Raw genomic sequence first — 27,778 nt, 5'->3', positions numbered from 1 at the left:
TTATAGACAGTAACTCAAAGTGCAGGTAAATTATCTTAGCTCGTTCAGTCGGCGTGGGGGGAACCAGCTAGTGAGATTCAAAACGTGCCTGCTCGAAAATTTTGCAATATCTCGGCTTCCGCTTGACGTAGAAGTTTCATTTTTTTTTAAACTGGGGTAGCTCGTCGAAAAAATGACAACTAGAGCAACCCCTAAAATATCATCCAACCCCTAAAATAAGCGTTGGTTCTTATAAGTGGGTTTTTAAAACATTTTTTTCGTCGTGCAAGTTGACTACAAATACCTTTGAACATATGGAATGCAATTAACAACCCCTAAAATGTAATTCTTCCGGGGTTGGTTTTTATTACCTGTGCGTTTGTATGTATCCAGTCATTCTCTGTAACTAGTGCATGGATTTTAACATTTGACGGCTCATTTTTTTCGTGTTTGAAAACATCGTATGTTGTATCGCTTAGTTTTTCGATTTATCTAACTAAAATCTAAAAAAAATTGGATCTTGTCGACTTGATTTATTTTTCATCTTATTAAAATTTTTTGTAAAACAGTCATGTTCTGGTACCTACTCTACTGATTTTAAAGTTGGACATCTACTTTTTTTATTGTTAAAAAACGTCAAAGAAGCTTTTGATTATTTTTAGATTATTATTGATTATTATGGATGTTGTCAAATATTTTTACTAACCTTTGTTCTTAAATGCAATTATTCGTATTTAAAAAAAAATTTGCACATATTCAAAATGTTTTGAATTGCAACAACATACACGATATACAGATATGTATGTACAGTGCCGGCCCTTTGAAAGTGGACGACTCTTATAAGCAAATTGTCTATAATTGGCCTTTGTGAAGCTGACTTGTGAGGTTAAAAATGAAACACTTTTCGTCGTCAAAAAAAGGCGATTCGTAAAGTTAGTATTTTGTCCAAGCACCATTTTTGTCTATAACACTGCAATCTACATGGCATTGATAAAATTAATGTTCTTGTTATAATCCTCTGTCCCTCTGTGATGTTATCCCATGCGTTTTCAATTGCCTCCCAAAGTTCTTCGACGTTAACTGGACGGAAGTTTCTGTCGTAAATTTTTTTCACTATACAGGGTGTTTCTTAATAACGTGCTAATATTTAAGGAGGCTATTCTTGGGTCTATTTTAAGATAAAACTTCATATGAACATATGTCCTAAAAGTCTTAACTTTTGAACTACAGGGTGCTAAAGTTTTATGAAAAAACATTTTTTTATGATAACTTTGGTATTACCTACCCTAGATATTTTTTCAGATTTGGTACACGACTTCTATTCATCGAGATGCATTTTCTGATGTACAAACAATTTTATTATTTTTGCCAGTGGCGTCTGTACAGGTTTTGTATTGAATATTTTTGAAGAAAAATATGTTACGCCACTGCTTTTTCTTAAAGTAAAATCAATTTTGAAATCCTCATTCCTTTCTGAGCAAATGTGGTGTCTTGAATTTTTTTCGTTTGACGTACGGTTTTCGCATAAAAAAATAAAATTCATTCATTTGGACCACTTACGAGAAAAAAAATTGTGTAACTTTGAACAATAATTTATGTAAGATAATAACTTTTAAACACTGAAATTATGAAATTACAGTAATCTACATAGATACATTTTGGAATGGCAAAAAAAATTACCCTGGCGTAACATATTTTTCTTCAAAAATATTCAATACAAAAACTGTACAGACGCCACTGGCAAAAATAATAAAATTGTTTGTACATCAGAAAATGCATCTCGATGAATGTACCAAATTTGAAAAAATATCTAGGGTGTTATCATAAAAAAATGTTTTTTCATAAAACTTTAGCACCCTGTAGTTCAAAAGTTAAGACTATTAGGATATATGTTCATATGAAGTTTTTTTCTTAAAATGGACCCAAGAATAACTTCCTTAAATATTAGCACGTTATTAAGAAACACCCTGTATATCCCCAGGACTTTGAGGAGCAAGGTAAAACATCGATGTTGTTATCAATGAACCATTCTGACGCAACTCTTGAGGTGTGATTTGCACAATTATCCTGCTTGAAAGTGAAATTCTGAGGATACAGCATGGTCACAACAAACATTAGGACTTTGGCAGCTTATCCAAGCCCAAACGTTAATGGAGAATCTATCGCTGCGCTGTGTGGGTTTCACATAAGGCTCCGAATACCTTATAATATCTGGTGGGTAGACACGGACAGAAGCATTGGAGCAAGACTGAAAACTTTTTCGTCCGAAAATATAATATTCTCCCTGAAGTTGTCTGGGCTTCCTACAAATTGTCTTGCAAACTCTAGCCTCTGTTCTTTATACTGGGGAGTCAAAGCAACTGTATTTGCGGCCACATAATTCTTCAGCTTTCACCCGCTTCCTTGCAATTCGCACTGATCCAGGAAAATTCGTCTCAAAGGAAGCCGCTACTGCCATATCAAAAGGATTTATTCTTAGGTGGTGCTTACTTTTCGTTTTCCACCTCCGTGAACATAACGTACGTGACCCTCCGCAATCCATTTTTCTTTGAGTTTAAATATGTTGTTCTTGCATACATGCAGATCATCCGCATCGCAATGACCAATCATTCTGAAGTAAAGTTATAGCTCTCACTTTCTCTGGTTCCGTTAAACGCGGCATCATGAATTACCAAACAAATTACTAATGACATTGACATATAAAAACTTGTCATAATAAGAAGTAGACCACATCACGCTCAAAGTAACAAAAATAATAATTGTTCTTTGTAGAAAATATATTTTCTGTAAAATTTTAGAAAAAATAATGAAAAAAAGGATGGTAATAAAAACCAACCCTTGGTTTGGGGGTTGGATAAGATTTTAGAGGTTGTTAATTGCATTTCATATGTTTAAAGGTATTTGTAGTCAAATTGCACGACGAAAAGATGTTTTAAAAAATCACTTATAAGAACCAACCCTTATTTTAGGGGTTGGATGATATTTTAGGGGTTGCTTGGTGGTCTAGTTATCATTTTTTCGACGAGCCAGTTTAAAAAAAATGAAGCTTCTACATCAAGCGGAAGCCAAGAAATTGCAAAATTTTCGAGTAAGCACGATTTTGAATCTCACGAGCTGTTTCCGCCTCCCCCCCCTGTTAAATTTTGAGTAATTTTGATAATATAAAGATTTTCTCTATACTTACTTTTTTCGAGATATGTCTACTTCAATATGCAATGTATAATATAACAGGAAAATCTATTATTTTATTTAAATGTCTCTGAAACAAAATATTTTTTTAAAATATTGTTATAATGGCTTTATTCACACCACATACTAACTAACAAACAATAAATTATATAAACAAGGAATGATCAACTACAGAAAAAAAATTGTAAATGGTAAATTTTATAAGGGGAGAGACGAACCGTATTTTATCAAATGTTATAAAAAAATGCAGGCATAGGTGGCTCATGTCATTTGTTTAAAATAAAACAATGACAGATGACACATATTAGTTTCCAATAATTAAAGTTTTATCAGTATGCGTCTTTCAATTTAACTACTAGTTATACGATTTACCATTGTACAATTTTTTTTCTGTAGTTGATTATTTGTTTTTTTTATAATTTATTGTTTGTTAGTTAGTATGTGGTGTGAATAAAGTCATTATAACAATATTTTAAAAGAATATTTTGTCTCGGTGTGATTTAGATAAAATAATGGATTTTCCTGTTATCATACATGGCATACCGTCCCTATTATCACGTAGAGGCGTATATGTATATCCATTTCTTGGATTATACGCCCATGCGTGATAAGAGAGATGATACATATCTCGAAAAGAAGTAAATATAGGGGAAAACTATATTATCAAAATTACTCAAAATTTAACAATCTTTCAGATGGACTGCATTTCCACGTTCCAGGGATCAAAAAATTTTTTAGTATCGCCACGCCATCTATACAGAAAGATTTGAACTAACAGTTCTAACTGCAATTTGAAGCTATTCAAGCGACCTAGCAATCCCAATTCCCAGAAATAAAATAAATTTCTTCATTTCGGAGATATTGGCAGCGGGAGTGTTAAATGGCACACCCTGTATAGCATTAATTTCTGCCCTTAATGTTTATAAATAATGGAGCTGTGATTTTTTAAGAATTGTTATAAAATACCTTTTATAGAATAATATTTTTCTCTCAATAAAAATTTTAAAGATACATTTACAAATTTAATATCGGAAAACCATAAGTGTGACAATCTCTTGTAATACAGTCGAGTTAATAAAACGTGAAAAAAATATTTGTAGATATTTTATTGCACTTTATGACGGGGAAGGGTATGTAGAATGATAATATCAAAACAGTAACTCGAAAGAAATGACGCTAAGTTGGCAAATTTCAAATAAGTGGCCAATTTACGTGTTTTTTCATTTTTTCTCGCAGCAAATTGTTGTTTATATTTCATATAATTTTTATATTATCATTAATATAAGTAACAGTTTTTATACCAAATATTTGTCTGTCAGATATTCAAACATTTGGCAATATGTTTGAAAATAATGTGTTTCGTAATTCGTTAAGAAATAAGTAAAGTTGTGCTGTGCTGTTCTTATTTTGAAATGGGACTTGCCCAAATATTAGCAAGCTGATAATTTAAAATTTTTGTGCAATCAATTATTATCTGCGCATAGAATAGTGTGAAAATGTGTATTTATCGACGAAAAATACCTTCTGCATATTTTACATCGTTTTATTCTTTCTTTTAATGAGAATTCTACGTCAATTTTGACGCACATAAAGATTATCTGTAGGACCAAGGCCATTTTTTATCGATACTACAGTTGGTGCCCACCCACAGCCTGAGTAAACCACTGTCTTCTATATCGATATTGAAAATAGATACTATCAATAATTACCTTGCAATTGATAAGACCGGCATACCGGATCTTAATTTTGAATTTAAAACTTCCTTTCTATAGTGTCATTTCAAACATGGTGGCTAGATTTGAGTAAGTTTTAAGAGAAAGTTAACAAAGTTTATTTGTTCTTCCCATAAGTGAACCAAATATTAATATTAATTTATTAAAACCACTGTATTTTATTCTCATGACCTACTTTGTAAATTCCATTTATACAGGGTGTATTATAAAAAATGTATTTTAAGCACAGTTTGATAATAACATGAGCGGTACTTCGGCTATGGGTCAATACCACTGGAAGCTTCAGAATTTCGACGATAATGAGTATTCTGTAAATTCTGTGTGTTTATTTACTACCAATTCAATTTCTAAGAAAAAAGACCTTATACAGTTTGTTCGAAGAACGAATCGTTTTATAGTTCTGATTTTTTTTTTATATTAAAGTAAGCTTACAACACAAGTAAATCGAAAGTAACTCTAAAATTATTCACAGAAACAGTTAAGGGACTTTTTGTCGACAATACAATTTTAAATACAACATATTAATAGTTAAAAAATCATTGGCCTAGAAATTTTTAATTTTCTAAGCTCCTAAGGCATATCAAAATTTACGTTGTGATACTGACCCTTTATATCTCCGTCACTGATTGACTGACATATTCGTATGTGATGTTTTATGAAGCCTTACTTTATTTAATTTTTGAATTATTATTATTACCAGAACTACGTAAGAATCCGTCTTAAATGAGACACGCTGTATAACAGGTAACACTTTCATGACCGTCCGTAATACGTCAACGATGTTGTGGATCTTACTGATCTATCACTTGCTATCACCATAATTTTTATAATCGAGGTCACTTTCAACAGTTTCTAATGTAAAACTAAACTAATTTTAGGTAACCTCAAAGCCTCAAATAGTTATAGTTTTATATATATACACACTTAAATTAGGTCTATATATACAGTGTGCCCGGAAACTGTGGCACTTTTTCAAAATCACAGTATTTGTTGTTTACCTAAATTCTCATCAAATGAATTTGTGGCAAAGTGTAATAATACAATGTAAAAGGCGAATGAAAGTTTGACAGACAAAAAGTAATGGCTAAATTATTTAGCAAATTTTCTTTAAACATTGTAGAAAACGTGGTCAATTAAATTTGTTATAATTCTCAAATAATAATAGTTAAAACAAAAATATTTGACAGTGTGAAAGACAAAGGTTGACAAAAATCTGTGACACATTAATTATTTTACACAGGATGATTTCTACTGACATGCCAGCTTTACAAATTTCTACCTACATTTCCTTAATTTTTTCAACAGCAACACCTTTTATTTAATGGTTTTATTTTTTATAATTTTTTATTCTCTTTAACTTATATTAAGGTTTTCTTTGTTAATTTATATAATTATAAAAATTAAATCTTATACGCTGGCTTCTAGATTTTGAATTTTTCATCTGTTAAAACTTTTGTTTGATTTTTTTGTATCTCAAATAATAAATAATAGAGCTATTACAATTTGCAAATGAAGAAGTTCATATACAGGCTAGTAAATAATTTTCTAAAAATGAGAAATAATGTGCAAATTATGCAAATTGTACTAATGAAAAAACATACCTGCTAGGTATACTCAAATCATTAAATAATATTTCACACGATCAACTAAATTAACTCTTATTTTAGTTCCTAATTATGACTGACATTTTTGACAGAAATCGACACGAAATGTAACGACGGTCACAATACGTTAGTTGATATATACTCCAGTCGAATTAGATCATAAAACCTCAAAACTTGAAAAAATTATTAGTAGACATTTTATTGCACTTTATAACTGGGAAGGGTATGTAGAAGTGCCGCTAATAAGCAATAAGTGGCAAGTGTTTTTTCACTTTTTTAATGCCCACGAAATTCTAGATGACCTATAATAATAATAATGTAATAAGTTATATCCTAGAGATATTTTTTTACAATATTTAAATTAAATAAAATATGACAGCATAGACAAATACATTTCACTGGAAATCAACATCGACATCACATGAAGAATAAAGAACATTTCAAATTGTGACCTATCCGAATATTCATTTATTTATTTATTTATTTATTTATTTATTTATTTATTTACTATATCCAACAGGCCAGTGCCTAATTTACAGGAGAAGGATAGCAAACTATAATAATAAAAAGAGCAAACAAAATCCAGCTAAAAACCACAAAAACACAAATATATAACAAGAGAAATGGCTATAAATTACAAACATAATACATACAGAGTTTTCAAAAAGTTTGGAACCCCCCCTCTATCTCAGAAAATACTGCTCAAACAAAAAAATGATAAGGACAAAAGTTGCAGGGTTTTTAGTGAGCAATCCAACGGTGAGCTTGACCATGACCTTGAAGGTCATTTAGAGGTCAAGTTGAAAATTTTATATGGAATCGTATACTTTTGAACACGGAAATGGTAAGAGCGGAAAATTTTATGTTCGAATGTGACCTTGACCATGACTTCAAGGTCATTTAGAGGTCAACCTGAAAATTTTAAATGGAACCGTATATTTTTGACCCCGGAAATGGAAAAAATGGAAATTCTTACGTTCGGATATGACCTTAACCATGACCTTCAAGGTCGTTTACAGGTCAAATCGATTTTTAATAAATGACCCGATATTCCTCGCTCTTTTCATTTCCGGGATCAAAAATATACGATTCCATTTAAAATGTTCAACTTGAAGGTTATGGTCAAGGTCATATCCGAAAGTAAAATTCCATTCCATTTTCCATTTCCGGGGTCAAAAGTATACGGTTCCATTTAAAATTTTCAACTTGACCTCTAAATGACCTTCAAGGTGATGGTCAAGGTCACCGTTGGATTGCTCACTCAACACCCTGCAACTTTTGTTCTAATCATTTTTTTGTCTGAGCAGTATTTTCTGAGATAGAGGGGGGGGTTCCAAACTTTTTGAAAACCCTGTATAATAAACTTATATAAATAAAACAAGGTCAAATCTATAAACTTAAAGGAGATACATTATATAAACTCTTTATTTAAGTTATAGATGAACATAATATATCCAACCGTGATGTAATATATCCAACCGTGATTACACTAATTGGTAAACATTTGGTACAAGGGAGAGGCTTTATATAAATTAGTACGGTAATTTTTTGTTTGGAGAAGATGTTGGTGCCGTATGTTCAATCGAGGAATATGAAAAATTATCATTTCTACCAGGTTTCTACCACATTTTATTATATTGTTTAAGATTTTGTACAAAAATATTACACTATTCATTTTTCTTCTTTGTAAAAAGCTGACCATATTGAAACGTTCATAAAAACACTGTTGTGGAAAACATCAAGTGCAAATGCACCTAATTTGAAAAAACGACTTCTTCAATAGACATTATACGAATATGATTATTGTAGACAGGTGCCCAAACCAAAGAAGCGTACTGCGTACTCAAGCTTAGATCTGACAAACATATTTAATAATAACTTGATGGTATCAGAGTTTTGAAAATTTATCGAATTACGAACAATAAAGCCTAAAGTTTTGTAAGCGCTTTTAAGTATATAGTCGGTATGTTTCGTAAAAGAAAGCTTAGGATCAAAAAATACTCCTAAATCTTTAACCATGTCAGGTCGTTGTAGGACAAGCTCGTCAAGTTTATAATAATAGTGTATCTGATTCAACTGCCGACTAAATGTCATGACATTACACTTAGCGGCATTTAATGGTAAACTGTTTGCATTACACCAGGAATTTATTAAATTTAAATTTTGTTGCAAATTATGTGCATTAATTTCATTATCTATGGAGCAATATATTTTCATGTCGTCGGCATATAACAAGTCAGCCACAATATCGTCAATAAAAACTGTAAACATTAAAGGTCCTAAGACGGAACCCTGCGGAACTCCTATTTTAGTAGAAATAACTCCTAAAACTTGGACAAACTGAGATCTGCCAGATAAATATGAGATCATAAACTTCATCAATGAAGAACATAAGCCAACTGAATTATATTTAGATATTAATAGTTCATGATCAAGACGGTCGAACGCTTTCGAAAAGTCTGTATAAATTACATCTACCTTTGTCAATAATCTCATTTATATACTGCGTTATACAAACTAAATTGGTAACTGTCAAAATATGATGTAAAGCAATTTCAAAAACTTTACTGAAATTACATAATATTGCAATCGGTCGATAATTTTTGATATCGTTGCTATTATCTTTTTTATAAACCGGGCATATTCTTGATATTTCCCAACAATCAAGAAATGTATGTCTGGACAATATTAGATTAAATATAATGAGAAGAGGTTCTGAGAAAACCGTAGCACAGTAAAAAATATTAGTTATTTTATGTAGTAAGCAATTAAATTACCTACGATTTAAGGTACCTGAAGTCACTTTTCACCTAAGGTACCTAACGTACCTGAAGTCACCTATTTGTTTTCACCTATTTGTTAATTGTAACATAGATCCGTAGATCAAACACGGAAAAATCAGTTTTCGAAATTTACGCATTATTATTGCAAAAAACGATGGATGTTGATGAAATTTAGGGAAAACACGGTCAATCTAAAGACCAACATGTGTGCGAAAGGCCGATTCGATTGACCTTGAAGTTGCTGCTCCAGCTATATGTTAATTAATTTCGTTCGTTTTTTACAAATAATTGTTTAATTACTAATCGTTAATTTTAGATGTTAAAATCGTAGATATAGGTTCTAATTGATCCAAAGAAACGTATCGAAAAAGAAAAATTTCAAAAAGTTGAAATTAAGTTGCCCTTTACATCTCGCCACGGTAGCGCAGTCGGTCGAGAGTGCGGTGGCAAGCATTTCTCGGCTAGGCTTCCTACTCTGGTCCGGGTTCGATCCCCGGTGTCGGCACTGGCAATGTCGGTGGATAATGGGTGTTTGTCCGCGTTTTTTCAAGTGTAGCCCCCTTCCGCACAAGCCTTTGGCTTTGGATTTGGGGGTTGTCTCATTTCTGCGGTGTGTTTTATGTTTTATGTTTTTTTATCTAACAAACTACAAAAAAACGTTATAAACAAATCAGGCACGAGCCGCTCGGGAATTCGCTCTTTTTCCATGAAATATAGCTTATTTTTAAGGTAATTTTTAAAAAGAGGGAAACTACCTACACCTCTTTGTTCCCAAGATAACTTTTTTTATATAATGTTAATTGTTAATTACCTATTGAACGGGATTTTATAGATAATTAAAAAAGGGTTAACCTTTTATTTTCAGAAAGTTTTACATTGATAGTTCATGTCATAAACGAGCTAGCAACAGTAAAAGTTAATGATAATGAAAGGCCTGGACGCGGGAGAAGGAACGCATGGACGTCGCCCTCAATCGCGCGCAAGATTTTTTAACCGAATTTGAAACTTTCAAAATTTCACAATATTATTTGTTTCTCTCAGCAAGCCTGATGAAACAAGAAAAAATAAATTTATTTCCGAGTTATGTCTAGAGAAATTACCTAATTTTAAAATGTAATGGTACTCATATTGTTTTTTCTTTCTTAAGATGATATTTCAACCCTTTCAAATTGTATTTTATTGTTTTTACTCATTTCTAAAAGCCCCCTATATTTTCAAACTAAAATAAGAATTTTCAGTTTTTGGGACTTTAAGGCTCTATAAAAAAACATGCAACGACATAAATTAATGAAATTTTGGGTATTTGGATTTTAAATGGTGCTGAATAACGCAGTGTTGTCAAATTTCTAATAAAAAAAATCCCTAATAGGATTTTCCAAAAACATCATTATTAAAAAATTATAGCAAACCACGAGATAACATTATCTCTTTATATATGTCCCATACGTGTATCTACGAACTCCCTACTCTGAAAGAAAGTGACATTAAAATCGCCCCACCCTGTAAAATTCTACACTGGTGTTCCGGATCAAATCTGTACACACTGTACATTTCTAACTAATAACATGTTTTAATGAAATTAGTATAATTCCCAAAATATTCCTTAAAAAGTAGATAATGAAGATATTATAACTACTATTTTTCATAAATATTTACAGACAATATTATCTTGAATGGAAATCTTATTTTCCCTCAGTGAAAGCTGCTGTTATACATGGTGTTTTGAGTACTGCCCTGAACGCTCTGTATGATATAGCCAAAAATTAATAACTCCAGAGCATTTTGCATCCCCAGAAACCCCACATAACAAAATTTCAGTTCATTCGGTCGAATTTTGTGGAAGATAGGACCGAAATTAGATTCTAAAAAATTATTTTCAACGCCCTGTATCTTGAAAACGGAAAAAGGTACGCCCATGGTTCATAGGAACAAATTGTAATATTTTTTGAAATTATATCAGGCCCTGAATTTATGCTAGTGTTTTTCAGAACACCCTGTATACCATACCCTTGTTTTAATAATTTAGAGTACAGTATTTTTTATTAATTCTAATGATACTTCGTAGTTTCTAGTATAAGCGAAATGATTATTAAAACCAGGAGTAAAATAACATCTGTAGATATCATACACTCCCACTTACCAAATTTCGAATATTGTACAAAAATAACAGTTGTTATGTATGTACATATACTATATATAAAGATATAGAAATTATCATGTTATATTTTTAACATGTTGTCAGAATAATAAATTTATATGGCTTTTCCATGTTAGATATACATATAAATTGCAAATTATTCTTATCAGTGGCGGCTGTTGACTTCGATACCAGGGACGGTGAAAAAATTTAGGAAAAAAAAATTAAATTGTTGTAAACAAAATCACAAACTCAAATTTTACAATGATTTGAATACACCGGGTACAAAAGGTAACGCTCCTTTGCGAGCAAAACTACGAAACGAATGTATATGAATCGAATAGCCCCACATGATGGTCCTCGAATTGAGTCAGCGGATTCCAGCTTAACTCAAACAACGATAAACTACGCCAGGGTCGGTCGCTGCTTGAAGCCGTAAGAATCCATAACTCATAGTTTGCAACAAAATATAATTTGGCAGTTTTATTTTAATATAGGGAAAATGTGTTCAACATTATTTTTTATGGTGAAAATTCAATCTTCTGCTTTTGTCCGAAATAAACTTTTCAATTAGTTTTCCATTAAAGTTTGGTATTTCTCGCACCATTAATTTTTCAATAGATGGAATTACTATTAGTCTGTCTTTACAATCAATTTAAACTTTTACAATCTTTTAAACAACACAAGAAGAAATAAATACGGAACAAAATTTTACACCACACGTGAACAATTTACGTTTACTTACTAGGTTTGTTCGTAGAATGCAATTTCCAACCGATTGTCAATTTTTCAACCAATTTCAAAGTTTGTGCTCTGCTAACAGATTAAAAATGCTGAAGTAAATCGTGACTGAATGACCATAACCTATAAATATTTATTTATATTTATTTCAAATTTATGTTTACGACTTATTTTGAACAGATTCATCGTCTGTTTGTTTATCATTTCGGTTTTATATTATGTTATTCTCTTGAACTTGACAGCATAGAACAGCGCTAGTTCAAGAGTGTGCATAGTGCGCATATCCGAAACCGAAAATTATTTTGATGGCTGCAAACCAGTCCACAACTCATAAGTTTTGTTCCGCGAACATCAAATTTTTAGCCAGTAGTCACGGATTATCGCTGTGCGAACCCTTTTCACATATGACGCATGTATCATACAGTTGCTGATAGCTTCTGACTGCTGCACGGACACAGCTAATAAGAAAAAGAGCCGTGAATAGCTACTACATATTTGGTTACGGTCGGACTAAACAGAGCTCAAACTGCATAGTGACGGTATCCATGACCGCCGCTGTAAACACTTTACCGATGTAGTATCGAGCTACGTGGAGCCCACGTATTCAGAGTTTTTTAAACGAATTTTGCAAATCGCGTTAAATTGACTACACATTACAAATTAAACATGTCTCTTTTAATGTGTTTCATAAGGCTAATCTATTTAATTATCCAGATAGCATTGTAAACTAAATTAATTTTTTTTACTATGAAAATTTCTAGAGGGGGGGCGCTCCAGAGCCGCCACTGATTCTTATGTATCGTGTGTCCTCAGCTATCAAATATAATAATCCTTGAATAAAAGTTTGGAATGTTTGGATACTGCTACTTTGCAATTTTATATTTTAAATTAATTTAATATAAACAGAGCAACATTTCACTGAAACTATAATTCATATTAGAATTCTTTAACTTTTATCCCAATGTAGGTTATACAGGGTGTTCCTGAAAAGGATGGACAACGCTTGACTACAGGTTCCTTGGATGAAAATAAGACTATTTAGCCTAACTTACCTATATACAAAAGTGCACGCCTACTGAGATATAGCCTTCTAAATATAGAATAGATAACCTATTTTTTTCAAATAATTTGAAAACTATTTTTCTTAGAAACTTCAAATTTGGTACACTTATTTTTTTATATAAGGGCAATGTAAATATAGAATTTGGAGAGAATACATATATAGAGGATGTTCTATTTCTAGTGCCTGTGCGCCACTGGCTATCCCGTAACTTTTTTGTGTGTATGCCAATGACGATATTTATATATTTTTAAAAATAAGCACTATTTTAGAAGATTTTTTTGCTCTTACAAAATTTCGATATTGTTTATGGATTTCGAGTAAAATTCACGTTTTTTGTACATTAAATATAGGCAAAAATTCCGATTTATAAAAAATAATTTATAACTGCAGCCTCAAAGCAGGGAATAATAATGAAAACACGTCACATTAAAAAAATAACTACACATTTTTGGTATTAGTATTATCAATCAATAAAATAAAAATCAACACTAATATTTTAAATAAACAATATCAACTAATAATGTAAGAAAGTCAACATTAACATTTTAAATAAATTGATATTTGTAATCACGTTAAAATAATATTACAGTAAATGCTTCAAAGTTACTTTCTTGTTCTTAAACGCAAACATTAGTTCTTCGAAAATTAGAAATTATCCAATAATTGTTATTGCATTACCTCTCATAACATTAATTTCATGTTGTATTCTTTCCCATATGCATTTTCTGATTTACTGAAAAGTTATTTTAAACTGTGGTCCTCAACGCTCCCCAAATGAAATAATTACATGGGTTTAGGTCCGGGGATCGAGGTGGCCATTTTAAAGGGGCATTATTTCCTCTATCTATCCACCTGTTAGACCTTTATTAATCTGTAATACCTACCTGTACCCTGTAATACCTCTGCGCTAAACGCCTTTTATTTACTTGAGGAATTTCTTCAACTCTTTCCAAAATTTGTTCCTCCAGCTGAATAATTCCGGCCGTACATTATCCACGATTTAATGTTACAGGTAAAGAACGTCCTGGTTCCCGAAGGCGTCTCTCCGTATTAGCAAATGTTTTGTGATTTGGAGTTCTTCGATTAGGAAATCTTTCAGCATATATTCGAACAGTAGCACAACAATTTCCTTCACAATAACCCAAAACTACTAACACATCAGTTTGTTCAGCAAAAGTATAAAATAAAAAACAAAGTAAGCTAAAATTAAATCACAGATAGCTTGACACAGAACTCTTTAATTATTGTTATGAATTTGTTTCTGTTATATGGCACCTCGTACTAGAATGTTCTATTTATCTTAAACTGATTTTATATTATTTAATGAGTAAAAAATGCCAATTTTACTCGAAATCCATAAACGATATCAAAATTTTGTAAGAGGCAAAAATGCTTCTAAAATAGTGCTTATGTTTAAAAATATAAATTATGTCGTCATTCTGTCTGTGTACCAAATTTGAAGTTTATAAGAAAAACAGTTTTCAAATTATTTGAAAAAAAACTAGGTTATCTGTCGTTAGGCTAAATAGTCTTGTTTTCATCCAAGGAACCTGTGGTCAAGCGTTGTCCATCCTTTTCAGGGACACCCTGTATGTACATAATTATTATACCTTGTCAATATTTTATTTGTTCATATTTTGCTAATTCATTTGATTATTATAAAATGGTTTCAGAGATGTCTAGAAAAAACAACTTTCAGGGGTTCACATTTATAGAGTTGTAGCTCTCTTATGATGTATGAAATTGAAACAATTATTTATTGATTCTATTAATATACAGGGTGTTTCTTAATAACTTGCTAATATTTAAGGAGGTTATTCTTGGGTCCATTTTAAAAAAAACTTCAAATAAACATATGTCCTAAAAGTCTTAACTTTTGAACAACAGGATGTTAAAGTTTTATGAAAAAACATTTTTTTATAACTTTGGTATTACCCTAAATATTTTTCCAAATTTGGTACACGCCTTCTATTCATCGAGATGCATTTTTTGATGTACAAACAATTTTATTATTTTTGCCAGTGGCGTCTGTACAGGTTTTGTATTGAATATTTTTGAAGAAAAATATGATACGCCATAGGTTCAAAAATATTTAATACAAAACGCAACTGGCAAAAATAATAAAATTTTTTGTACATCAAAAAATGCATCTCGATGAATAGAAGGGGTGTACCAAATTTGAAAAAATATCTAGGGTAATACCAAAGTTATCATAAAAAAATGTTTTTTCATAAAACTTTAGCACACTGTAGTTCAAAAGTTAAGACTTTTAGGACATATGTTCATATGAAGTTTTTTTCTAAAAATGGCCCCAAGGATAACCTCCTTAAATATTAGCACGTTATTAAGAAACATCCGGTGTATATTATAAACTTTTTTTATTTTTAGTTATTGACTGCAGACTAATTTCAAGACATCCTGTATAAAGATTATTGTTTTGGTTTTTATACGAGTCAAATTAAGTTCCCATAAACATACGGGAATTATTTATCTAGGAGACAGATTAAAAGTAGTTAAGATGTCCCCTATTTTAAAATCCCCAAAAAATTAAAAAGCGAAAACTGCATTTTTGATCGGTTTAAAAAATACAGGACGTTTTTCATTTTTGGTCGTTTCTGTACCATAACTTATTAATTTGTGAAAATTTTTAACAAGAGATTTCCTATTAAGTTTTCTGCATAGAATCCAGTGACGTATGTGATATTCATTTACTCGTATAACCCAAACAGTGCAGTTAATTCGCAATTTTCATTAGCATTCGATAGACGAAAAACCCGGACGACACACCATTTGCGGCAAAGACTATTCACCTGCAGTATGTAAGCTGGTGACAATTCCAGAGGTTCCCAATAAATTTTAACAATTTTGATTATTAATTTTAAGCGCCGTTTTGCAGTTTCAACAATTATTATTGATATATTTATGCGTAACAATTATTTAAGATTTTTATCTATTTCTACTACCAACGTCAAAAACACGTCACTTTTTAAGTACTTTTTAGTGTCAAAATGTGCAGGGGCGGATCCAGGGATGGACTTTGGGAGGGGGGGGGCGTTTGTACAGTTGATATCTGAAAAATTTAGATTTTGTTTCTTTTTGTTGTTCTAAATAAGATATTACTTATACCTTTGTTTAATTTGTGCGTTTGAGCTCTACTAATTTGGAATTTTGGCGTATCATACTACTTACTTTTTTTAAAACACATATTATCGTTTTTTTCCTAAAAAAATTCTATCAAATGAAGTCAAATACATTTTACTTTGGATTGTTTCTTTGGCGTCCAAAGTTTGCAAAACAGTTTTTTCATAAAAAAAAAAATTTTAGAATAAAATGTTTTAGACCTTTTCATAACAAAAATTTTGAACCCAAACCGATGTCAATTGATGAACAAATGTATGTATTAGTTATTGCGAAAAATCGTGTTTTTTTAAACTTATATAATTTTCAAACGAAAAAAGATTTTTTTACGAAACTTTCAGAATATGTAGTCCTTGGAAAGTAGTATAAGTGCATTTTTGTAAAATTTATATTAAAATATCTGATAGTTTTTGCAAAAATTCAGTTTTTCGAAAAAAAACAAATGTTTCAAGTTTCAATAAATCATACAGTAATGCACGCGACCCATATTGGACTTGGCTCTCTAAGAGTTGTACTTTCCTGTGCAAATTATACGCGTATGGCAAAATAATTGGACATATGCGAAAAATCAACCGAAACTTCGAATTCTTTTTTATGTCGAAATATGTAGATCTTTTTCTTATCGTTGAAATTTAATCGAAATGGCATTATTGCCATTTGAAAGCTGACATTTTTTCACGAATTTAAAAAAAATGTTCTACAACCAACAAGAGCGAGAATTTTATTTTTTTTTTCAAAAAGTCGCTACGACCTCATTTATTAATATTAAGGTCTGAAATTTATACGCATATAGTAGTTGAATACTTTTACTTCAATATAAAAAATATAGTTCGCAATGGATGACCCCCTTTTTTACAGTAAACTTAATTTTGTTGGGCCCCGTAAAATGCGACACGTTTGATGCGCGTGGTGGGGGGAGAAAGATTGTGATGCGACTGTTGTATTTGTCGATCCTACGCAATAAACTCGCGTATTTTTTCTTGTTTTCGACTCCTATATTCTGAAAGTTTCGAAAAAATATTTTTTCATTTTAAATTATAGATTTAAAAAAAAAATCGATTTTTAGCTGTTTTTTTGCAATAACTTATACATTTGTTTATCAATTGACATCGGGCTGAGCCCAATTTTTTTTTTATAAAAAGTTCTACAACTTTATCTAAGACATTTTATTCTAAAATCGGAACCGATAAGAGATACGAAGTAGCTTAAATTAGGGCAAAGATGCTTTATCAGGAGACCAACATTATGCCTAAAAAATCAATTAATTAATTTTCGAAATATTTGAAAAAAAAACGAAGTTTTGGAAATCCGTTTTTGTTTCATTTCAGCCTTGTTTGAGGTGATATTGAAAAAAGAATAACACTTTTTCATGGCAACTTTTTGCCCTCTATAGAATGGCATAATCAATTTTTATATGTAACGTTTCGTCTCTCCAGGACGATCATCAACTTTAAAAAAAAATTAAATACATTTTGCAAGCCTTCATTATCCTCAGCCCGAAACAGATTTAGACGTTTTGTCACGAAAAATTCATCTTCAATGTATTCGTTCCGTTCGCGCTTCCTCTAGGTGAAATGTGCGTAATAGTCGAGTTATTTCCCGTAGAATTGTATTTAGCCAATCAAGACTATTGTGCACAATTTTGCGAAGAAAAATCTGGAAAAAACATTCAAGTGTAGCACTGAGTGATCAAAAGGATCAAAGAATTACATTGAGGATAAGCCCACGCATGGATAAGCATCATAAGTTTTAAAATGCAACAGTTTCAAAAATCTTCATTGAATATTTCCTAGTATATTCGTATGAATGTCATAATTGGGACACCAAACAAGTGACGTATATTCTAGTTTGCTTCTGGCGTAATTTTCAACATATATGTTTTAATGAAGTTGTGGCTACTTCATACAACGCAACCAAGTGTTCTAGTGCTTCACTAGCAATAGTGCCGATATACAATTAAAAAGTTAGTTTTGGATCGAAGATAACGCCGAAATCGCAGTCTGCGTAAGTTGTTATTTAAATTCTAATTAATAATTAGAGGAGATAATTTGCAATTAAACCGCTAACGTTACAATTTGCAGTATTGACTAGTAATCTATTTTCTATGCAACATCTCGATAAATGGTCTAAATTATCCAGGATTAGCCTACAGTCTTCTAAGGTTCTGACATGGAAAACATTTTCAATTCACCAGCACAAATTAAACAAGGTAAATCTGATATATCAGTTATGCTATTTGTGAATATATTAAATAATTATGGTCCCAGAATGGAACCCTGAGGTTCCTAGCCTCCTTCTACTCTAAAGGAGGCTAGGTATTCAATAGATCTAAAACCATTGCAGACAACGTATATTTTAACTATATGTTATAAGTAATTTTAAAAACTATTTCAGCCTAACCGGTTTAATAATACCTATCTTTCTTTCATACATCCGTGATAACAGGTGGATATTTGGTTGCTAACTATGAAGTTGATATTATTATGTAACAATATGACCAGGAAAATTATAGGTGCACTGCTAATAGATAAGAAAATATACAGGTACCTCGTCGTCCTATCCACCTACCGGGGAAAATTCTATCCAGATATTGGCGAATAATAACAGCGTGCAGGGGCTCCATCATGTTGAAGCCATAGCCTCTCGTTACGGTTCGAGGAATTTAGGAATAACTTGCATAGAATTGGAATTAGTTCGCCCTTTAGAAAACTACCTCCGTTTTCTAAAGGTCGAACTAATTCCAATTCCTGGCTCCATTAAGATTATCCTCATATAAAAATGGTCCTACAACTCTATCTTGTATTATACCTGTCCACACATTAGTTTTCTGTGGACGCAGATTATGATTTTCCCTCATCCAATGGCGGTTCTCTTTAGCCCAATAACGACAATTTTGTCGATTTACGTTCCCATTTAATGTAAAACTAGCCTCGTCCTAGAAAAGTATCCACTCTAAAGATAAATGGTTTTGATATGATTCATCAGTAAATTGCAAAATTCAACTCGTCGATCTGGGTCATCTCCAACTAACTCGTGAACAGCTCGCATTTTATATGGACGTTTTTTCTCATGTTTAAATATTTTTAAAACTGTCTTGTGATGGAGATCACTATCATGGGCCAGTTGACGGGCTGAAGTGACTGGATTTTCTTCCACAGCTAGTAACAAATTCAACTTCGTGTCGTCATCAACAACAGCCTACCAGTCTCGGTACATTCCTGACATGGCCCATCTCTCGATATCGTGGTGGCAAGTCGAGATGTGTTTCTCGGAACAGACAAACAACCTCGCATATCCAATCATCATCAAAATTTCGATTTTTAGCAATTCATTTAAATAAGGCATTTTCACAAGTTTGCAACAACATACGGCATACAATCCAACTTCCAGTGTGTAACTGTGTAAAAACACTAGCAAAACGTAGCAATATCAGTTATGGCAAAAATTTTCCATGGATTTTTTTGTGGGGATATCTCAAAAATCAAACAACATTGATGAGCTGAAGGAAAGAATATGAGATAAAACCAGGGCAATAACACCGGAAATGTTACGTAATGTAAGGGACGAAATCATCACAGATTAGGATGTTGTAAATGTAAATGATGCATTTATTACGTTGAAAGTAAGTAAAAGCAATAAACTTAACAATTACATTTTAATGTTGTACAATCCTCAACCTCTTGAAAAATAGTAAATGTGATCAGTACGCTGGATTCGACTTTCTATCGCCTTTCCAATGAGGGATCACACGCCACATTGTTGCATTTGAATAAAAAAGTTGGGGGTAGTTTCCGCCCTCCTTGAAGGGCTACATTTCGGACATTGCTTGAAAAAGGTGGGTAAATATATTCAAACGTTGACGTGTCTCGGGAATTTTTCGAAAAATTATTCAGTTCCCCAATAGCGAATTTATTCCAGTTAAAGTCTCCACCCTGTATAAATGCAACCCCTAAAAACAAAGAAAGAATTAGGCCCTGTTGCCATTTTATTTTTAACCTGTTTATAGCACATTTGATATCAACCTCATCGAAACGCAAAACGAAACCGCAAAATATTTAAATTATTATCGTTAAGTATAATCCACCAAAAAAAGTTTGCAAAGACATTCAACATGTGTTGAATATACGGATCTCTCTTCACAATGCATCTGATACTTTGAGTTGTACGAACAGAAGAAAAAACATTAATTTAAATTTTAATATTTGCTCTATTTATATTTGCGCCATTTTGTGTTTAAGACAAATATATTTAAAGATATTTCGGGGTGGCCATATCCCTGGCCGAGAAATGGTGAAATTTCTGGCATTTTTAGGTACTGAAATCTTGAAAAGTAAAACGTGTAGAACAAAAGTAAACACAAAAATAAAATCCTTGATGTTTTGTTTATTCATTGTTACCATTTAAATTTACCCAAATAAAATAATAACTAAAAAAAAGCGTTTGTAAAACATGCGTTTTCTGTTATCCTAACCCCACATTTTAAGAATTATTTTCACGTACTTATAAATAAAAGTAAACAATTTTATATGTAGGACTAAGCAAGTAAATGTTATAAGAATATTTACATGTGGAGTTATATATAAAAAAGTTAGTATTTTCGTAGATTTCAGTACCTAAAACCTTGATGGTTTGATCGTTTTTTGCACCTGTTTATTCGTTTTACTGCGGCGTCTTTGAAAATACTAAGGTGGCATGACATAACTTTCCTATTATTTGATAAGCTTTAGATTATTCAGTTATTAAATGTTTGAAATTATTTGTCTTTGCGGAAAACACTATTTAAAGAATATGGGGCCCTTAAACCAAAGCGAATATCTTGAATTAGAAACTGAGCTGTATTTCGGAACCCGAAATGCAGAGTTTAATTTCTCATAGAATTTGTTACATGCAAGGTAGATATTCCTTATCATAGCGCGACATAAACATAAAAGACCAGTCAATATTTAACAGTCTCATACAATTAGAAAAATATTGATGCTAACATTTTAGGAAAGCTTTTTTATTATTAACGAGGGGAGATAATTTTATAAAAACAACAGGATGATATTTCTTATTTATTTTTATTTTACGCAAGATAAAACATGACGTTGGTAGTAGAAAAAAAAAGAATACAGTTCTCATTTTAGACCCAGTGTGTAAAGTAAATGTTTATAATTGAATTTATAAATGACTTAATGGCGGTTTTCCACTAAACGAACAATTGAGTTTATGTCCTGTTTGTGTTTTCTAGAACCTGAAAAACAAAAACAAAACTGAAACAAATCCAAAACTCTTGTTTCCATCAAGCGGGCTACATTTTGTTCGAGTTTTATTTTTGTTTTCGATCCTTTTCCACTGGTTTTATTCTTAGTTATGGCTGGTTTATACTGAAGTCCCTGGAAAAAAAGTAAGTATATATATGTACGGTTAAAGTGTTTACTTGGTTAGTTAGTTAGTTTGTATACAAGGCAAGTAAACACCTTAACTCTCCACATATATATTTGTTAATAGCTATAATTCATTAATGATTAAAATATTGTTATTGGGAAGAAGAAGACGCCAACATAGATATTGGGTTCACAACACGACCGTTTCCACTAAACACGTCGAAACCTTTTGATGTGACCGCTTTCAAGCGGGACCCGAAAAACAAAAGTCCAACTGTCGCAAAACACGCCAGACTTCAAAAAGTTTGCGAAAAGTTACAGTTTTGTTTTATTCGACACAAGTTTGTGTTTTGTCCGTTTATTGGAAAACCGCCTTAAGGAATCGCCACACAAAGTTTTTGAAATACTCCCCATAATAAAATTCATATTGAAATAAATTATACTGCTAGATAAAATTTTGTAGCATATTCTATTCATGTACTGCAATGTAAATAATTCTTATTGTTCATTTTTACAGCGCTACAACAATCATTTTTGTAGGTGTGGTTTTACTGGAAGCCAAGAACACCAGAAGAACCGAAAAATGGAAATTGGTCCCACCAGACGGCGGATGGGGATGGCTTGTGTTGTTTGGCGCCACTTTGGTCAACGTACTGGTACCAGGAACGATCAAATCTTTTGGCGTTTTATTTGTTGAATTCTTAGAAGCATTTAAAGCATCAACAGCAGAAGCAATGTGGATTCCCGCATTGTGCTATTTTTTGTACAGTTCCCTAGGTAGGTTCTTTTATAAGTACGAATACTTATTATATTTATGAATTCATCAGTTAATTTACATTTTTAATTGTGTTTTGCACTTTATTACTGAATTATTCGTATTTTGATTTGATACTTTTGACTTCCATGTTATACATATACAGTGTGAACTAATTTGGTGATGCATTTATTAGCATCTTAGAAACTATAAGAGAAATGGAAAAAGTTTTAGACAGTTCTGTTGCTAATTTTATGGCGCTTGCAGACCGATCCTAGCTCTTCAGGTTTTTGAGTTATTTTGAAAAAAAGTATATGTATGTTATAACATATAAGATAAAATTTTAAAAACAACCTCAAAAATCAATATTTTAATATTTTTAATCAATCTGGCAACACCGTTTAATTTTTCGAAACTATTATAAAAAAAGTCTCAAATTTGTGTAAAAGCTTATCATTACTGTCATGGTGTTAAGTGAAAAAAATACACTTTGCCTTATTCCAATGAAGAAAAATGTGATATGTTGGAAAGCGTTATTAAAAATAATAGTAAATATTTATTTTTTGGACAATGGAATAACGCCATTTTTCCGAAAATGACAAGCAGTTTGAAACAAATGCAAATATTATTATCGTCATGGAGATTGATAGACTACTAATGGGCTTTTCATCGTAAACACGTGGTCGTTACTACCATTTTTTTCACTCGGTGCCATGACATTAATAATAAGCTTTTACAAAAATTATTTCAGACTATTCTATAATAGTTTCGAAAAATTATGCGGTGTTGCCAGATTTATTAAAAATATTGATTTTTGAGATTGTTTTTAAAATTTTTCATACTTATCATTGTGTGCTGTAAAAAAGTTACAGAACTGTCGAAAACTCTCACCATTTAACCATTTTCCTATCTCATATAGTTTCCGAGACACCAATACATGCATCACCAAAATGGTCCACACTGTATACAAGGTAGGACAAAATCGACCCTTTTGAGGGATTTTTCATATTACTCGGAATAGTACAAGAAAGTTAAAGTATCGAGTTTGAAAAACAAGTTGAACGGCAAAACCGCATATCTTAATTCGTTTAAGGACGTTCTTCATTTTTAGCTGTAATGTCGAATAAGTTTTATTTGGGATTTTTTTTTTTATTTAGTAGAGGAGTTTTTTTCTTAAGTTTTATTTAATATAATGCAGTGGCATACGCTACATTTTTCTATAATTTTCGATTTTGCAGTTATCCAAATTTATATTCTTATGATTGTGTTTTAATTCTTCGTAATATTTTCTGTCAAACGATTATATGATATTTATAGCAAAAATATTTTTCGAGGTAAAATATCAAAAATTATAATTGTTGACCATTCAACTGTTTTATGATCCAATTCGGTGTGTCATGAATCTTTTGCAACGGTATGTCAGATCCATAGCACAGTTAATTGAATGAACTAACTACTGGATTACAAAAACGAAACAAAACGAAACGTTTGAAAGGAAATTTTACGCAGGTATTAAATACTGTGGTAATAGTGGTACAAACAAATCGTAGCTAACTTGATTGATCTTATCTCGATTATTATGAGATATCGGAATAAACAGTGTGTCCCCGAATAGGGTACCACACTCTTGTAAACTTTTTTATTGTTCATTTTTCGAGAAAAGTTATTCTTGATAAAAAATTTTGCTTAATGAACAGTAATCAAATATGTAATAAAACAAAAAATTTCAAAATATGTACGTTTCGAGAAGTAACTGAAAGTTTTCGATTTTTGAAAAGAGCGATATGTCTCTCGTAACGTCAAGAAACCTAAACCGAGGACTTGGCAACCGGCCCGGAAATAGTTCTACCATTAACAATTGCCACAGTAGCCTGCAGACCAAATAAACGTAAATTTTCTAATTAAAAAATATAAATTAGAACTGGAATTAACAACAACAACGAAGTCTTATTCAACTTGTAAACCTCCAAGTAATACACATATTTCTAATCTTTTTCTAAATTTCTTGTACACAGACGAGATCATTTCTTCGTTTATGATGGCAACAGTGCTTAAGTAAATCAAGTTATCGTCAAAATCGTCTGGATACACTTTTTGCTTTATGTATCCCCATAAGAACTAATCTAATGGGGACAAGTCGGGTGCGCGTGCAGGCCAAGGTATTGGACCATAGCGTTTGATCGATTTATTCGGGAAGTGAACGTCAAGCCAGTTTCTTACTAGAAGTGTGGAATGTGCAGGGCATCGTCTTGTTAAAATATTAGTTTTCTTGTGAACGAATTTTTACTAAGATTTTCTTCCAAAGAGTAAGGACCGCACACGCACCCACGCGCACACGCACACACGCCCGCACACACGCACGCACCCGCACGCACGCACCCGCACGCACGCACGCACCCGCACGCACGCACCCATACATACGCACGCACGCACGCACGCACACACACAGAGACACACAGATACACACAGACACAGAGACACACACAGATACACACACACACAGATACACACACACACACAGAGACACACACAGATACACACACACACACNCGGCTTAAGCATAGAGGCCGTCGGCATCTTTGTTACAGATACCTGTGCCTAGGTTATGCCGGGTAAGTCCTACTTTTACTTATTTATCAGTTATTTGCATTACTTTAGAATACATTTCTTTAAAATAGAAGACCTCCGACAAATAATATACCTGACAGACAAATACACCAAAAGACACGTACGCCCCCGTAAGGTGGCATCCCCACACGAATAAAACGTACACACCTTCACACACACCTTCACACACACACCACACACACACACCTTCAATTCCCCCCCAAAAATTCAAAAAACCCAAAATGGCCATCCGACCTAGTATTATTAAAATTTTCGGATGAATCTGAAAATGACAAAAATAAAATTCTCTTACGTATAGAAAGACCGTCTAACTTTTTTATTTTAAGAGGTAGAGAAAACTTATTAGAATTTTATAGCAAAATTGATACCTTTCACCTCATATAAACAGACTTTTGAAGTATCTTATGTAATTTGCTGCGCCCTCTACGCTACCAAATAAAGCATAAAGTCATCGAAGCAGGCTATTGTAACAAAAAAATTACTTGTTCTTTCCTCTTTCATGCGTTATACTACATGTCGCCTTTATCTTTTATATTACATTTTTATAATTTTGGTATAAAAACATTTTTTCACAATTTTAGAAAAAACCTAATATTTTCACAATATTTTTGTGCCATAAGCGGATTATTATTTGTTAATTGTATTAATGTAATTGGTAAATTTTGTGTTCTTCTTCTTTCAGTATCATCTCAAACAAGGCTGAAATGAAATAAAATCGGATTACCGAAATTTCGGTTTTTTTTTCAAATATTTCGAAAACTAATCATGTTAGCCTTGATATTTTAGATGCATAATGTTGGTCCCCTGATTACGCATTTGCCCCATTTAAGCTAGTTTGTGTCTCTCACCGTTTTCGAGATCCCTGTAGTGAGAAGCGAATTTCTAACAGCCTGTATACAGGGTGGAGACTTTAACTGGAATAAATTCGTTACCGGGGAGCTAAATAATTTTTCGAAAAATTCCCGAGACACGTCAACGTTTGAATGATTTACCTACCTTTTTCAAGCAATATGCGAAATGTAGCCTTTCAGGAGGGCGGAAACCACCCTCAACTTTTTTTTCAAATGCAACAATACGGCGTGTGACCCCTCATTGGAAAGGTGACAGAAAGACGAATCCAGCGTGACTGATCACACTGACACACAAGAGGTTGAGAGTTGCATAACATTAAATGTAATTGTTGTTTATCACTTTTCAACGTAACAATTGCTCAAAATGTGCAACTTGTTGGCAACATCCTAATCTGTGATAGGTTTCGTCCTTTACATTACGTAACCTTTCCGGTGTTATTGCCCTGGTTTCATCTCCTATTATTTCCTTCATCTCATCAATGTCATTTGGTTTTTGAATGTAAACCTTACTTTTGAGATGTTCCCACAAAAAAATCCATGGAAATTTTTTGTCACAATTGATATTGCTACTTTTTGTTTGTATGCCGTATTAAGAGAAACGAATTGTTGTTGCAAACTTGTGAAAATGCCTTATTTAAGTGAACCGCTAAAAATCGAAATTTTGATGATAATAGGGCGCGACCTCAATGCGAGGTTGTTCGTCTGTTTCGAGAAACACATCTCGACTTGCCACCAATAAATCAAGGTACCATTAATAAAATAGAGGCACGATATCGAGAGATGGACCATGTCAGGAATGTACCGAGACAGAGGCAGGCTGTTGTTGATGACGACACGAAGTTGAATTTGTTACTAGCTGTGGAAGAAAATTCAGTCACTTCAGCCCGTCAACTGTCCCGTGACAGTGATCTTAATCATAAGACAGTTTTAATAATACCTGAACATGAGAAAAAACGTCCATGGTAAATTAAACTAATGGTAATTCTATGACAGTTATTCCCAAATCCCTTGGACCGTAACTTGACCGACGAGAGGCTATAGCTTCAACATGATGGGACTCCGGCACACTACGCTATTATTATGTGCTAATATCTGGATAGAATTTTCCTCGGTAGGTGGATAGAACCACAATGTACCTTCTTACACCACTGGATTTTTTTTGTGGGAACATCTCAAAAGTAAGGTTTACATTCAAAAACCAAATAACAGTGATAAGCTGAAGGAAAGAATAATAGATGAAATCAGGGCAATACATAATGTAAGGGACGAAACCTATCACAGATTAGGATGTTACCACCAAGTAAATGGTACACATTTTGAGCAATTGTTTCGTTGAAAAGTAATAAACCTCTTGTAAAATAATAAATGTGATCAGTACGCTGGATTCGTCTTTCTGTCACCTTTCCAATGAGGTATCACACGCCACATTGTTGCATTTGAAAACAAGAAGTTGGGGGTGGTTTCCGTCCTCCTTGAAGGGGATTTCGCATATTGCTTGAAAAGGGCGCCACTTACGACCAATTTTACCGAAAATTTAATTAATAACTTTTTACCCTGTATGTCTAACATGAAACTTGATTCAAAACCTGAAAGAGCAATCATTTTTCCATTAATTGTGTATTCTTGTTTCATTTCGGTATCTCGATCCGTTTTCGAGAAAAATCGATTTAACGAACACTATGTTTTGATAATACGAGAAATTAAAAGCGAAAGAAACCAAGTGTTTCTTCGTGTTATTACAACAATTAACAATAAAACAAATGAAATTCGTAATAATGATTTAAAGTCAGTGTTCGAAGAATCCACCGTTGA

The 27,778-nt window shown here is 32.3% G+C and overlaps 1 protein-coding gene across 1 annotated transcript in view; it reads left to right on the top strand.

Moving 5' to 3' along the window:
• The window catches only part of LOC108909922 (monocarboxylate transporter 13-like), a 75,419-nt gene that overhangs the window by 41,969 nt on the left and 5,672 nt on the right, over positions 1-27,778 (top strand). The window contains exon 2 of the mRNA XM_018714395.2: positions 22,274-22,510. Coding sequence (XP_018569911.1) covers positions 22,274-22,510 — 237 coding nt within the window. The remainder of the gene's footprint in view (positions 1-22,273; positions 22,511-27,778) is intronic.

The sequence above is a fragment of the Anoplophora glabripennis genome, unplaced genomic scaffold, assembly GCF_000390285.2.
Source record: "Anoplophora glabripennis isolate ALB-LARVAE unplaced genomic scaffold, Agla_2.0 scaffold424, whole genome shotgun sequence".
NCBI classification, from domain to species: domain Eukaryota; kingdom Metazoa; phylum Arthropoda; class Insecta; order Coleoptera; family Cerambycidae; genus Anoplophora; species Anoplophora glabripennis.
This window is presented reverse-complemented; position numbering and strand designations above follow the sequence as displayed.